This window comes from Streptopelia decaocto, assembly GCF_964273445.1.
Source record: "Streptopelia decaocto genome assembly, chromosome: Z".
NCBI lineage: Eukaryota > Metazoa > Chordata > Aves > Columbiformes > Columbidae > Streptopelia > Streptopelia decaocto.
The window spans coordinates 61,694,021-61,707,574 of record NC_138657.1 but is presented as its reverse complement, the minus strand read 5'-3'; the positions used below and the strand labels follow the sequence as shown (position 1 = coordinate 61,707,574).

Here is a 13,554-nt window from a genome sequence, read left to right as displayed (position 1 = left end):
CTCAAGAGTAAAAGTTCATACTATAAATAGGTCTGCACATACATGCATTTACATGTTCTCTATTACCACAGTATCCAAACTCTTCAAAGTAATTAAATATCTCTTTTCCTCCTCAGCTTTTAGAAAATGCTGCTTCATGTTGGAGAGTGTGTGCATGGTCATGTGTTTTTGTGTGTATACTTGTGTATACAGGTAACGATTTTGGGAAGAGGCAGATCAAAGGTTGGTTTATTTTTTAATGATCATAAGCCTTGCTACTTATGCTGTGGGAGCAGATGACAAAGTTTAAGTCCTGTGTCTGCAAAAGTTCTGTTGTGCCTGCTCTGGAGCTCTCCTTCATTTGCCAAGGATTTTACAGTTATAGTATAATTCAGAGGGATATCATGACACTTAAGTGCTTAAATCATGTTTCAGAGAAGGCTTTGATTATCAGGACAGACTTTGAAATCAAACTCTGCATTTAGTGCAAAGCCAGCTGAACTCCAGGGCAAAGTTATCACCATGACCTGTTGCTAAATACATAGGGCTGATGTGGTTTACAACTGCTGAAGTTTTTATAGCATGGAGCTTTGTTCCTGACTATCAGTTGCAGCAATGAAATATGAAGGTTCATGAGGCACATATTATTGTGGTCAGGAATGAGGCTGATAGAAAAGGACACAATGTATAGCTACTTATTGGAAGAACATTTTTGTTATCAGCACACTGAAGAGTTAAACAGAATTGCAGTGCTCCAATATTTGATACTGGTGCTCTGTTGTGAAGCACTCTCCTTTTCCTGAAGGCAAAAATCCAGTCCCACTTAAGCTTACTGTCATCCAGATGCTAAATCAACGTCAGACAAGTGCTAATTTTGGCAGGCTGTTTAGGACTCAGCATGATCCAGATGCTAGTTCAGCTTCATCTGGATGTTAAATCTTGGCAGGGCGCTGAGAATTCAGGAAGAAGCTGCTTTTCTTCCAACTTCATACATGTGTTCAGATGGGAAAACTAAATTGTATTTTGACTCTTCAGGTGTGATGCAGTTTCAAGACTGAGAATTTGTTAAAATTGCCTTAATTAAAGGGACCTAAGATATTTCAGAACATTTCTTCAGCTATGAGGATGACAAAGAAATAATACTTGGTAACCAACAACACACAGGCAGCAGAGACTTGCAGCAGAATTATTACAGACTGTTTTCTTTATCTTTTGACAGAATGAATAGAAAACACAGCATAAATGGTGTCTGTACTCATGAGAATGGTTAGGTAGAAGGCAGTAGTTTGTGGAATCACTTTTACAGAGTGTCTTGGGCACTGTTTGGATTATTGCACACGTTAGGATGTGTAACGTTCATCTCTTTCAAGGAATTATGCTGTTTAGAGATAGCTACAGTTTAGGCAGAAGTAATCATAGATAATCTTCCACATTTAAGATAAATTTTTATGCAAATATCCAATTATAATGTGCATGCATTTATTTGTGTATGTCAAATGGACCATTAACAGTGCAAGTGCTTGTTTTGTGGAACTGAAAAGGTGTTCATGAGTGCAAGCTGATACACTTTTAGATATTGAAGCTCATATGCCCTCTAGAACTGGCTTTGCAGTTCTTCATGGTGAATTCTCCTGGTGCTGTGGCTGTAAAGGCAGATCATGGTTCTTTGCACTTTAACAAAATTCTATAACTTATATACAACTCCAGATATTTTCAAAACAAACAACAAAACCCCCCTTTTTTATGAAGGCTGGTTTCTATAAGCCTTGGTTATGCTAAACTGCCACTCCCAATTCTGCTTGTATGTATTTACAAACAGGATGCTGAACATTACCACAGTTTTAAATAAATGTTTTCAATGAAGTCCGATTTAACTCTTTCCAAACCTATCTTTTAAATAACAGATGAAACATAAGAAATATTTTTTCACTTATATTATTAGTTCATGCTTATGTGGTTTTATCCATCAATATGATGAATAAGCATTTATTCATTATAAAATTCCTTACTTTAATAATGCATCTAAATATATTTAGTTCTAAAATCTGAAGCCTTTGTAACACTTCTTGAATGTTGGAAGCCATTATATCAGTCCCATCTCAGTGCAACGCAGACCAACAGGAATCCTCAAAACTGCATTGTAAGTTCTTTCTCAATGCATTAAATTTAAGCTGTCCCTAAAATTAATCTTTGGTTAAAAGTCATAAAGCAAAATGCACCCGATTTCTTCCTGCCAGCAGCCTGAGTCAGCTTAGGTATTTTGGGAAGATGAGTTCCCAGCCGTGCTGTTGTAACCTCTGGTAGGCATCATGAGCAGACTACAGATTGCCTGCGGTTCCATCTAGAATGATCTGAAAAGGAATTTTTAAAAAATCTTGTGAGTGTATTCATGTTTTGAAACAACTTGGCATTTCATAATACCAAAGCAATAGGTTAAAGTTTGGATATGATCAGTTTGTGGTTTAGGTAAAATCTAACTAGATAACACAGGATTACTGACAAATATTTGAGCATGTGAATAGTGAATGAAGACTGTGACCCCCCCATGTCAATAAAGACAAGCACATAAGCACTAAGGATTCAGATGTCTAGAGAGGGCAATGTATCTCACTGTGTACAGGGAACACTGTCTTAACACTTCGCAACAGATGCTCAATAAACTGTGAGAAATCCAGTGTATCTTCAAATAACTCATTTATCATTATGAAGTAACCAGGGGTGGTTTTGGGTTATAATATCTACAGCTTTGATCATTTGCAGAAAGAAGATTTAACTGACTAACGTCAAGACACCTTAATATCACTATCTCAGTATCTGCTTAAAAATTGCTGCTACCATCTGTCCCGTGCTATATTCTCACAAAAAGTTTTAAACCTCTTAGAGGTGAAATGAAAGGCCTTGCATTTGTCAGAATATTAAATCTGTTTTCCCCCTCTCTATCCCATATGTCAGAATTCAAAGAAAATCAGAAGTTGTCTTTTCTTCTCTTCCTTAGACATTACTGATATCTGATAGAAACAATACAGAACCTTGGACTCCAACAAAGAAGTTAATTCTTAACTTTTAATCGGTTTTAATCACTATCAGGTATGTATGTGTCTGTCTGTGTGTGTGTGTGTGTGTGTGTTAGATTTGTGAATTAGAATCCTTAACAATTGTTAAGAAATTAAATTGACAAGAAATGTCAAACACAGATGGCAGTTTTTCAGGAGTTCCTATGGTATTGCTCAACAGTAGTTCCTTTAAGAACTTCAAAAGTATTTTACTTAAAACCAGAAAAAGCTCTTGTAACATTTTTAATCTTGACAAACACCAGCAGATGAGAGTCCTAATAAGGCCAACATGGGAGGTGTTATGTATAGTAGACTAGAAAATGTATCTAAAATAAAACAAAGGTTGCACACCTGTGAAATGATACTGTCTGGCTCTCAGTTCCAGTAGTCTCCAAAATCTATGCAATTCTTTGTGGACCCGTATAGGACACACTATGTCTTTGCACACTATGGTTTTCTCTTAAGTTCTATGGCTATGTATGGAGACACTTCTTGGGACTTACCTAGTTCTAAACTCCAGCATCTTTGAATTCACCCTAACAGCTTCTAAAATAAAATTCCGTGCCAGGAAAGAGAGGGCACCTCAGTCAGAGAGAGGATCTCTCAATCAGGATGAAGTTAGGAGAAGGTTTGAGAAAGTTATTAGTGAGGTGCAGCGTAAGATATTGTGCACAGAACATTTCTTTGCCTAGTGACACTGTCATCCTTGTCCCTTTCATGTACTTTTCCAGGTTCTGTGTACCCGCTCAGGGATAAAAATAAAAAAAAAATCATGCAAAATGAGTAAAGGGAAAAGGATGGAAATCATAGGAACCACCCTGCCTATTGCTATTCCACTCCTGCAACTGACATTTCTTACTCCCCTGTGAAAGAAATGCCCTATGTCTCTCAAGGAATAATTGTTCTTTCTAAATACTTAATGGGGTTACAACACTTTTAAGGACCTTCCACTATTTCTGATGACCATGATGGAAACAGCACTTATTTCTAAATGTAAACAAAACACATTATTTTGGAGCAAGGACAGAATCTCCTTATGGCTATGAAGAAAACATGGAAAAATCTCTTAGAAGTGTCAAATCCAAGGAATAACATTTTCAGAGACATCTTAGTCACTTATGGGTCTAAGCAGATCACCTGCTACCAATGGCAAGCTTAGGTGTTGAGGCGATAACAGAGCCATGATCTGGCAGCATGACTCTTTCTTTGTTCTTGCTGCCAATGGAAAGATATGAGTACCCTGCAAGAGCTGAACAGTGTCTACATCAGAGAACTGCCTATCCAGTAACTACATATGGAATTTATGCATATTAGCAGTGCCACTCAGGACTCCCATATGCTGAATTTGTAACTGCCTGTAGTCAAGGTGCTTAGAAAACAAGACCAGAAGACTTTGCACAGATACCTGATACAGGTCTGCCAACAGACAGGAAAGCCCCAAACATACAGTTCAGATCTGTTAGCAAAGGAAGAGATAGTAGTGGCAACAGTTTGACACTGTTCCTCCTTGCAGAATGCGCGCCAGACACAGACCTGGTGCAACTCCTTGCCTACCAGGAAGGAGAGCATACTTCCTTACCAGACTATTCTATATGCCTGACTAAGGGGAATTCTCTGCTTTGCTGAAGCAGATCTACCACACAGGAAAGGATTTAAGGTTTACAAGTCCAAGGAGAGCAAAAATTGGGAGTCATGCAAGTGTCTGAGGCCAGTGGCACTTCCCTCAAGAGAGAGCACTGTTGGTCCAGTCATTCCCAAATTGTCATATTAGCATTTTTCACTGTTTTATTTGTTAAATTATTTAGGGTGAAAATTTTTCACGTGTGTAATAAAGAATTCCGCTGATCTTTTCTCAGCTAGATATTATAAAGACAACTGGAGGCAAACATAGTTACAATACATAGCAGTGAAATGAATTAGCAATGAAAGAAACAGAAGAGATTTGCTTGACTTTGGTCAGCTTTGAAGTTGGCTGTCTAGTCTAAATTCATCTCCTCAGCTCACTTTGTAGTCAGTGGGAAAAGATAAATATTTCACAGAGAGTTATTGATCCTATCCACTCTCAAAATCTGTTTAAAGATGCATTGTTCTGTTTTTCTCCATTTAGATTTAAAGAGCCATTTGTTGGTAAAAATATCCAAGCTGTAACTGGTGAAATATGATCTGATAAAATATCAGGTACAGCAACTTATTCTTTGTGGACTTAATGAAATTAATATCACTACTTGAAAGTAAAGCAATTTGATTAAGAATTTTAAAAATATTGGAATAAATGTCTGTACTGACTTTGTAAAATGGTACAAATATATCTACTGCCTTATACACTGTCCTTAATCAGCATTAACATTCTGTGGATGTGAAGGATTCTGTGTAAAAAATTCTTGTAAAAATGACTTGCAAACATATAGAATCACTTTAATGTTCATACTGCTTCACTTACTGTGTATAACATATTTGCTTTATTCTTCAGTCTCTGGCACTAAAGATAATTCTAGTCTATTTTTTCATGTCCTTTACAGTGTCATGAAATATGTAGCATAATCTAGGGAACTGTGTTAGTTGAGTTTAACGAGAAAGAAATTGCCTACGTTAAGAAAAGAAAGAACTGTCATTGGGGTTTTTGAGATAGAACAGGTAGAATGGAATGAAACAAAATGTAAGCATACTTTCTAATTCTATTTATTATAATGAAACAATTGCTGAGAACTTATGCTTCTTAACATTTATGTAGTCTTAAGGAGAGGCAATCTCTGAAACTGAGTTACATCAAAAAAATAAGAAGTTATTTACACACATCTGTTAATAAAAATGAAAGCATAAGAATGAAAGATTTAAACAAACGTGCTTAAATATGCAGGATCTCATCTGTTGCAGCCAAATTGACATTTTTATGTTGATATTTATAACTGACCTCACCCTTTCCAAAACCATCAGGTATATTTTTCTTCCTGTTTTGGAAATGGGAGTTCCAGGGAGAGGCATGTATAAAATAAGAATGGCTGCAAGTGAGGTGGGACTTAGATATCAGTATCTGAAATCTATACAAAATTAAAATCTCATGGCTCTGAGAATAATAGAAGTGATTAAGATAAGAAGGAAATCCTAGAAGTCACTGAAAATCCCTTGAAAGGAATTACTAGAACTGCTGCCAGTAACTGGACATGAATGAAAGACACTAACTGAAAGGTCAAGAAAAAACATCACTTGACACTCATCTCAGAATCTGTTCACTGGCTGCCATCTGAATATTTGTATTAGAAGTCTCTGCTGCTTTGATATTCCCTCCCCTGCCCACCCCTCCACCCCCCCCCTCTTTTTTTTTACCCTAAAAGAACAAAGAGTTTTTATCATCAGTAATTCTGGAACGGAATCAAGCTCCATCCAGAGCATTCAAGTTACCAGAAACTCTTTTTAAAGTCAAAAGAGACTATTTAGGAATTACAGAGAGAATATTTTATTATCTGGGAGCAATCCAGGGATTTCTCAGAGCTAAGAATTTTCCCATTTCCTAAACAGAAAAAAGGTATTTGCGAGAAAATGTTTTATAAGAGCATCATGTTTTGTTTAGACCACTGAATGCTACTGAAATGTAGTCAAATCACAACTAATAACAGGAATAAACACTGTAAGCTGCAGTCTGTTTTCCTCAAGAGGAAAAAGACTTGGTTCCTTAAGAAAACAGTCACTCATAGCTGTTACTCATACATTATTTGATTCTTACTGTATAGTTTTTAAATGGAAGAGTTTATAATATAAGGACAGTATGTTACTGAGTTGCAGAGGGAAACTAACGCTATGAGCAACAACTCAAACAAGACTTCTGTAGTCCTGTTAGAAAATTGAACATAATTCACAGCTTCTGTATCCAATGTTATAGTTCAGCACAAACAAGTGACTTTACCCCATAAATGTGACTTGCCTTTAGCTAAGACAGAAAATCTTTTAAGCCTGACAGCTGTTTCTGCCTTGCTTTCTGCAAATGTGACCTCAGCCTTGAGAGCTGTATTTACCACTTCTCGGGTAGGATTCAGTTAGCAGGTTGCCCCTTATTATCTTTTTTTAGTTGCATTCTTCCCTTTGAGGAGCCTACATTTTTCTTATGTTGAAGAAAGCTGGCAAAACTGCTGTGTAAATCTTGACTTGCAAATTTCCTAGTGAGGTAGTTGTTACAGCTGATCAAGAATCAGTGTTCTAAATCAAGGTAACCACTGCATAATAAATATCTTAGCAAACACATTATGGTTGAAGCCATTAGTAACTAAGCACTGATGTGAGTGGACTCAGCTTGCGCTTGCCCAAGTAACAACTAGTATCTCAATACCCGTAGTTATTTCTACTGAAATATACTGAAGAAACCTTTAGGTAAAGCTTGATAATATTAAAATTTCTTAACCCTCAACCTTTTGACAAAAGAGTATTTCACTGCTATAAAGATGTGTAAATACATGATCTGGCAAAACCTGGCATTTTAACAGTAGTAAGTTAAAATACTAAAAGGAATTACCCTCTTATACCTGAACAGGCGTAACACATAAAAGTTGCACGCAACATGGGGAAAAAAAAGTGTACAATTTTCATTGCTTACAAGAAAATACCCTGAAAGGATTACAGCATTCCCAGGAAAATTTCTGCTTACCAGATCCACTGCTGCTCACTTGAGTTACTTCCTCATCATCTTCATCATCACTATCACAGTTTAATGGCTGAAAAGCTATTTCTGATTCTGTGTCTAGTTGATTAGCATCTGTCTCCTGCTCAGAAGAGCTTCGCAGTGCCACAAGGCGATGATGTATTGCTGCATACAGGCATCCAGTGTCTTTTGAGCTTGCCTGCAGAACATAAAATGCATACAGTCCAAACTCACTGAGAAGAATCTCTATTTTCCACAGAAAATGTGACTTAGAAGTTTTCAAAATAGCTGTATTTCGTCCTTTTAAATAAAAGAATACATTTAAGATTTACATTTAATAATTCATTTCAGAAATAAATTTAAATATAAATACTGTAAGGTTTCTTTAAGTGGTCTGAGTTTTATATTGTAGCTGTAGATTATTTTCTCTGTATTTACAACAAACATAAGCTTAAAAATTATTATTTTCCCTGAAGAATGCCTCAGCATGTACTGAGTATTTGATACTCTAGAGTCTAGACAATTCCTGAACATTATTCCAGAAGTAATAAAGTACTGAAATGTTAATATGTATTTCATTTTGGTTTACAGAATAAATAAGAATTTTTAGACCTAACTGCAAAAAATATATGTGATTATAAAGTTTAAAGATACCATGGATTCTGCTGCTACTGTTGAACAGATAAGCATCATCGAGAAGGGTACTTAGTAGACAAGGCAGCATTTTGTCAGTGCATAACACTTTCTAACAGCCATGTCCTGAGTACTATGTTCAATTCTGGTCAATAGTAGAATTAAATAACGTAAAAACAAGTGCACCAAAAGTCAGCAAGGGTGTGGTGCAGCACCTTACGAAGAATTCAGAGAATAGTTTGGGTTGGAAGGGACCTTTATAGGTCCCTGCAATGACCAGGGACATCTTCAACTAGATCAGGTTGCTCAGAGCCCTGTCCAGCCTGGCCTGGAATGTCTCCAGGGATGGGGCATCTACCACCTCTCTGTGCAACCTGTTCCTGTACATTACCAGCCTCATTGTAAGAAATTTCTTCCTCATGTCTAGCCTGAATCTCCCCTCTTTTAGTTTAAAACCATAATCCCTTGTACTGTCACAACACAGCCTTTTAAAAAGTCTGTTCCCATCTTTCTTATAGGCTTCTTTTAAGTACTGAAAGGCCGCAATAAGGTCTCCCTGCAGCCTTCCCCAGGCTGAACAACCCCAGCTCTCTCAGCCTGTCCTCACAGCAGAGCTGTTCCAGCTCTCTGATCATTTTTGTGGCTCCTCAGGCCCCTCTCCAACAGGTCCATGTCTTTCCTGTGCTGAGGGCTCCAGAGCTGGACACAGGACTCCAGGTGGGGTCTCACCAGGGCAGAGCAGAAGGACAGAATCACCTCCCTTGACCTGCTGGCCAAGCTCTTTCTTTTGATACAGCCCAAGATACTACTGGCCTTCTGGACTGCAAGTGCACATTGCTGACTCATGTCCAATCTTTAAGCCACTGGTACCCCCAAATGCTTCTCCACAGGGCTGCTCTCAATCCCTTCATTCCCCAGCGTGGATTGATACCAGGGGTGCCCTGATCCAGGTGCAGGACCTTGCACTTGGCCTTGTTGAACATCATGCCCACTTGGCCCACTTCTCAAGCTTGTCCAAGTCCCTTTGGATGGCATCCTGTCCCTCAGGAGTGTCAACTGCACCACTCAGCTTGGTGTCATCCACAAACTTGCTGAGGGTTCACTTGATCCCACTGTGTCATTGATGAAGTTATTGAACAGTACTGGTCTCAGTTTGAACCCCTGAGGGACACCACTTGTTACTGGTGTCCATCCAGACATCATGCCATTGACCACTACTCTCTGAGTGTGACCAGCCAGCCAGTTCTTCATCCACTGAACAGTCCACTCATCAAATCCACACCTCTCCAAAGTCTTCAGTTTGAAGAGAAGGATGAGGAGGGTTTTCGAAAGTATAAAAGTGGTGGATAAACTGAATATGGTATAGCTGTTCATCAGACCACACAATAAATGCACTAGGGTACGCTCCTAGAATTTGCTGCCTTAAGAGCGAGTAGGGACAGACAATATAACCTAAAAACAACAGGCCAAAAATATAGTAATAAAAGTTTTTAAAAAATAATTAGAAAAGTCAGGGACAATTATTTCATAAAGCAGATCTATAAGAAACAAGTAGGAACTCTCATGTGCCTTATACAATGCTTTTGGATGCTGGGGGCCAATGAAGTGAACAGACCATACAAAGAAAACCAGGATTCCCAAGACTATTGTCTTGCAAAAGGTGACATCGCAAAATCTATATTTTCCTCAATTGAGAAAGGGAGGTCCTACACTGGATGGATTATTGCAAGCACTGTGTTGAAAACCATGGCAGAAAGCTGCTGCTTGTACCAAAGTAGCTTATGAATATGTAACTGCCCATGTAGAAATGCTTACAGTGTTGCTTCTCTGAGAAAGAGTAAGTGCTGCATATGACTGGAATGTGAAAGAAATATCTGTCCTAAGGCCATATCCCATCTTCACACATATTTTTTTTAAATACCAAGGGATAGCACTTTTAGTTTATTTCATAATAAAAGCCATAAGCTAAGCACAGCCTGTCAGAGCATAAAAGGCCATTTGCTAAAGCCAAAGTCTCAGCATGTCTTTAAAATCCTAGATGAAATGGTGATTTGGGTGGGGATTTCATCTCTTGCTTACCTGAATTAGAAATACTTGAACCGAGTGGTCCTCTTGGTCTGTTGCAGTGAAGCAAAGGCTCTTTCTGTTTGCTCGTTTTACAACCATTTGATCCCAGAGTCGAGTGTTGAGAATCAGTCTTAAATTGCCTTGATTTCGCATAACTAAAATAAGAAGGTTTATATGATAAGTCATTGGAACCATCTTCATTTATACTTCAGCAGTTTTCTCTAGCACATATATACAACTACTATTTTAATTAGTTATACTTTTCAGTTTGGTTTAAAACTTGACATAGTGAGATTTTTTTTAATTATTGTTCTTTTAAATACCAAAATATATTAGTTTCTTTCAATACATTTGCCACAGAAAGCAAATACTCTGCTGAAACTGTGCAATACAGTACAAAAATTGACAGCAGAGTAAAAACAGCATTCCAGAAGTGACTTGAAACAGTGCTTTTAGAAAAGCAGAATAAAAAAAGAGTGAACTGTCAGACTGGTGACTGAGCTAGAAATACATTGCAGTAGAAATACACAGAACATAACAACACACAAGTGTGGGTGTACAAACTGAGTGAAAAATGCCCAGTACCTCAATCCATAACACAGCTAACTTTATCAGGTAATGTTAAAAAGACTCTCAGAAACTTGGCTTCAATAAAGCTAGGTACTTGGTTTAAAATGTTGTGGAATAAACAGGCCAACCGTGTCCTGGGTGCATCCAGCACAGCATTGCCAGCCGGGCAGGGAGGTGATTGTCTCGCTCTGCTCTGCACTGGTGCGGCCTCACCTGGAGCACTGTGTGCAGGTCTGGGCGCCACAGGGTAAAAAGGATATAAAACTAAGGGAGAGTGTCCAGAAGAGGGCTATGAAGTTGGTGAAGGGTTTGCAGGGGAAGCTGTATGAGGAGCAGCTAAAGTCACTTGGTTTGTTCAGCCTGGAAGAGACTGAGGGGAGATCTCACCACAGCTACAGCTTCCTCACAAGGGGAGGAAGACGGACAGGTGCCGATCTCTTCTCTTTAGTGACCAATGACAGAACCCAAGAGAATGGCAGGAAGATGTGCCAGGGGAGGCTTAGGTTGGACATTAGGAAAAGGTTCTTCCCCCAGAGGGTGGTGGAGCACTGGAACAGGCTCCCCAGGGAGGTGTCATGGCCCCAAACCTGACAGTGCTCAAGAAAAGACTGGACCATGTCCTCAGACACATGGTGTGAACTGTGGGGTTGTCATGTGCAGGGACAGGAGTTGGACTCTCATCCTTGTGGGTCCCTTCCAACTCGGAGCATCCTGTGATTCTATTATTTTTCTGGTCAGCAATAGTACAAGTCATTTAGTGTTTTGCAGATGTGTTACTTTGTTCTTAATTCTTACTTAGCCTTGACTGCAACATTCCATGTTTATTGCTAGAAGTGTCATTAAGCCTCAGGGATCCTCTGCCTCTTTCAATCCAGGTTAAGGAAAGCTTATTAAATACAAAGAGCTTGCAGTTGATCTGAAAGAGAAGTACAGGATGGAAATTGCCAGCCAATGTTAATTGTATCAGTTCTAATGCTTTTGATACTGCTTTCAATACACCTGTATGCATGTACAGAAAGACAGTTATAGAGCTATGTCACCATTATTACTTAAAATCAAAATGGCTCCCAGATCTGTTCTGAAGTTTCTGCTCCTCATGGAAAACATTCATCATGAATCCCAGTTTACTTTTTCAATTATTTCATCTTCATTAACTCTTCATCTGTGATATCCACTAACACAGAAGCATTTGTTGCAAGCGTTCTACAATCTTACTCCCTCACACATTAGAAAAAGGATGCAGCCCAGAATATCCGTACCACTACTAGGAGAGTCGTACTTCAAAGAGAATAAAACTTTCATGTTCTGACAAGGCAGAAGATTTAATCAATGATAAAATAATGTAACTTCAATGCTAAGATTTTTTAAATCATGTACATCATTGCTATTTTCTGAGACTATAACAGTTTGAAGAATAGCAAGATTCTGACCTGCTGGGCCAGAAAGATAATTAATATTTAAGATGAATTATACAACTAATTACTTTGAAAACACATTGCTTTAATGACAAAAAATGTTGTCATTAAAAAAAATCCTAAATCACTTCCAATTTTGAAGTTTTATTTACTGGTGGTATACTGTGTACATGCTTATAAAATATAGCTGTAGCATGGAGTTCTGAAGCAGTCACTTACTGAAAGGGACTATAAAATCAATAAATATATGAAAAATAAAATATCAGCCTACAGAAAAATGGGTTAGCAGAAGCATATCTTAAAAAAGCGAAAACTTTAAATGTCAATAGGTTATTTTCAGATTGCTGCAATCTGTAATAGATGTTTTCAACAACAAAACTGCTCACTATCAAGGCTTTATGAAATACACACCTGTAATACATTGTGTTCTGCTTCTTCTCCAGTTATAACTTCAACTTTATCTAACAGAATTTTCTCCATTGGCTTGGAAATAAAAGCAGCTGCTGATTCAGTAAGTGTTGCATTCCTCAACAAAGCTGTACGAAAACAAAAACAAACAACACAAAACCAAAACATAAAAACCAAACCAAGCCCACACACACAAAACCACCACCACAACAACAAAAACACTACACACAGGAAATCCCTTCTGTGCAGCATGTATTTTCGGGACAACAAAACTAGCACAGAGGATGGCCTGTGACTTCAGTAATTCCTGTGGTGTCTGATATTATTTAGTGTTATTAGTAAGTTTTTGACCAAAGCAGCAAATAGAACACAAAAAGAAAAAGGCTGGAATACTGCAAAATGTCTCACCTGTTTAGGCACATTTTGAATTGAACGGGATTCTCTGCAGTTGCAGGGGTTTGCCCCAAGGTACAACTTGCAGAAACAAGCCCTGAATAATCAGAAGTTGATTTTCTAGATGAGACCGGTCTGTCACATTGCTGTGCAGATTAATAAATAACGAAAACCACATGTCTCAACAGTCAGAATAGTAATATATATACAATGAATATTTGAAAGTCACATGAAAGGACAGGATTTGAAAGGAACAAAATTGCTAAAAAATTGTGTATATTTGCACAATCCATATAAATTTTCCACAGGCTTTTATTTGTGGTTTTTTTACTCGTAAGAATGTTCATATAACCTAAGAGGATACAATACATGCACTACTAAAAGGAGGCGCAACATTTGGCAAGAG

At 38.0% G+C, this 13,554-nt stretch overlaps 1 protein-coding gene across 1 annotated transcript in view; it reads right to left on the bottom strand.

The window, feature by feature from the left end:
• Positions 1-1,127: 1,127 nt before the first annotated feature.
• The window catches only part of RANBP3L (RAN binding protein 3 like), a 33,122-nt gene continuing 20,695 nt past the window's right edge, over positions 1,128-13,554 (bottom strand). The window contains exons 11-15 of the mRNA XM_082074548.1: positions 12,759-12,883; positions 11,728-11,848; positions 10,375-10,517; positions 7,669-7,861; positions 1,128-2,330 (exon numbers count right to left, since the gene is read on the bottom strand). Coding sequence (XP_081930674.1) covers positions 2,287-2,330; positions 7,669-7,861; positions 10,375-10,517; positions 11,728-11,848; positions 12,759-12,883 — 626 coding nt within the window. The 3' untranslated portion in view covers positions 1,128-2,286. The remainder of the gene's footprint in view (positions 2,331-7,668; positions 7,862-10,374; positions 10,518-11,727; positions 11,849-12,758; positions 12,884-13,554) is intronic.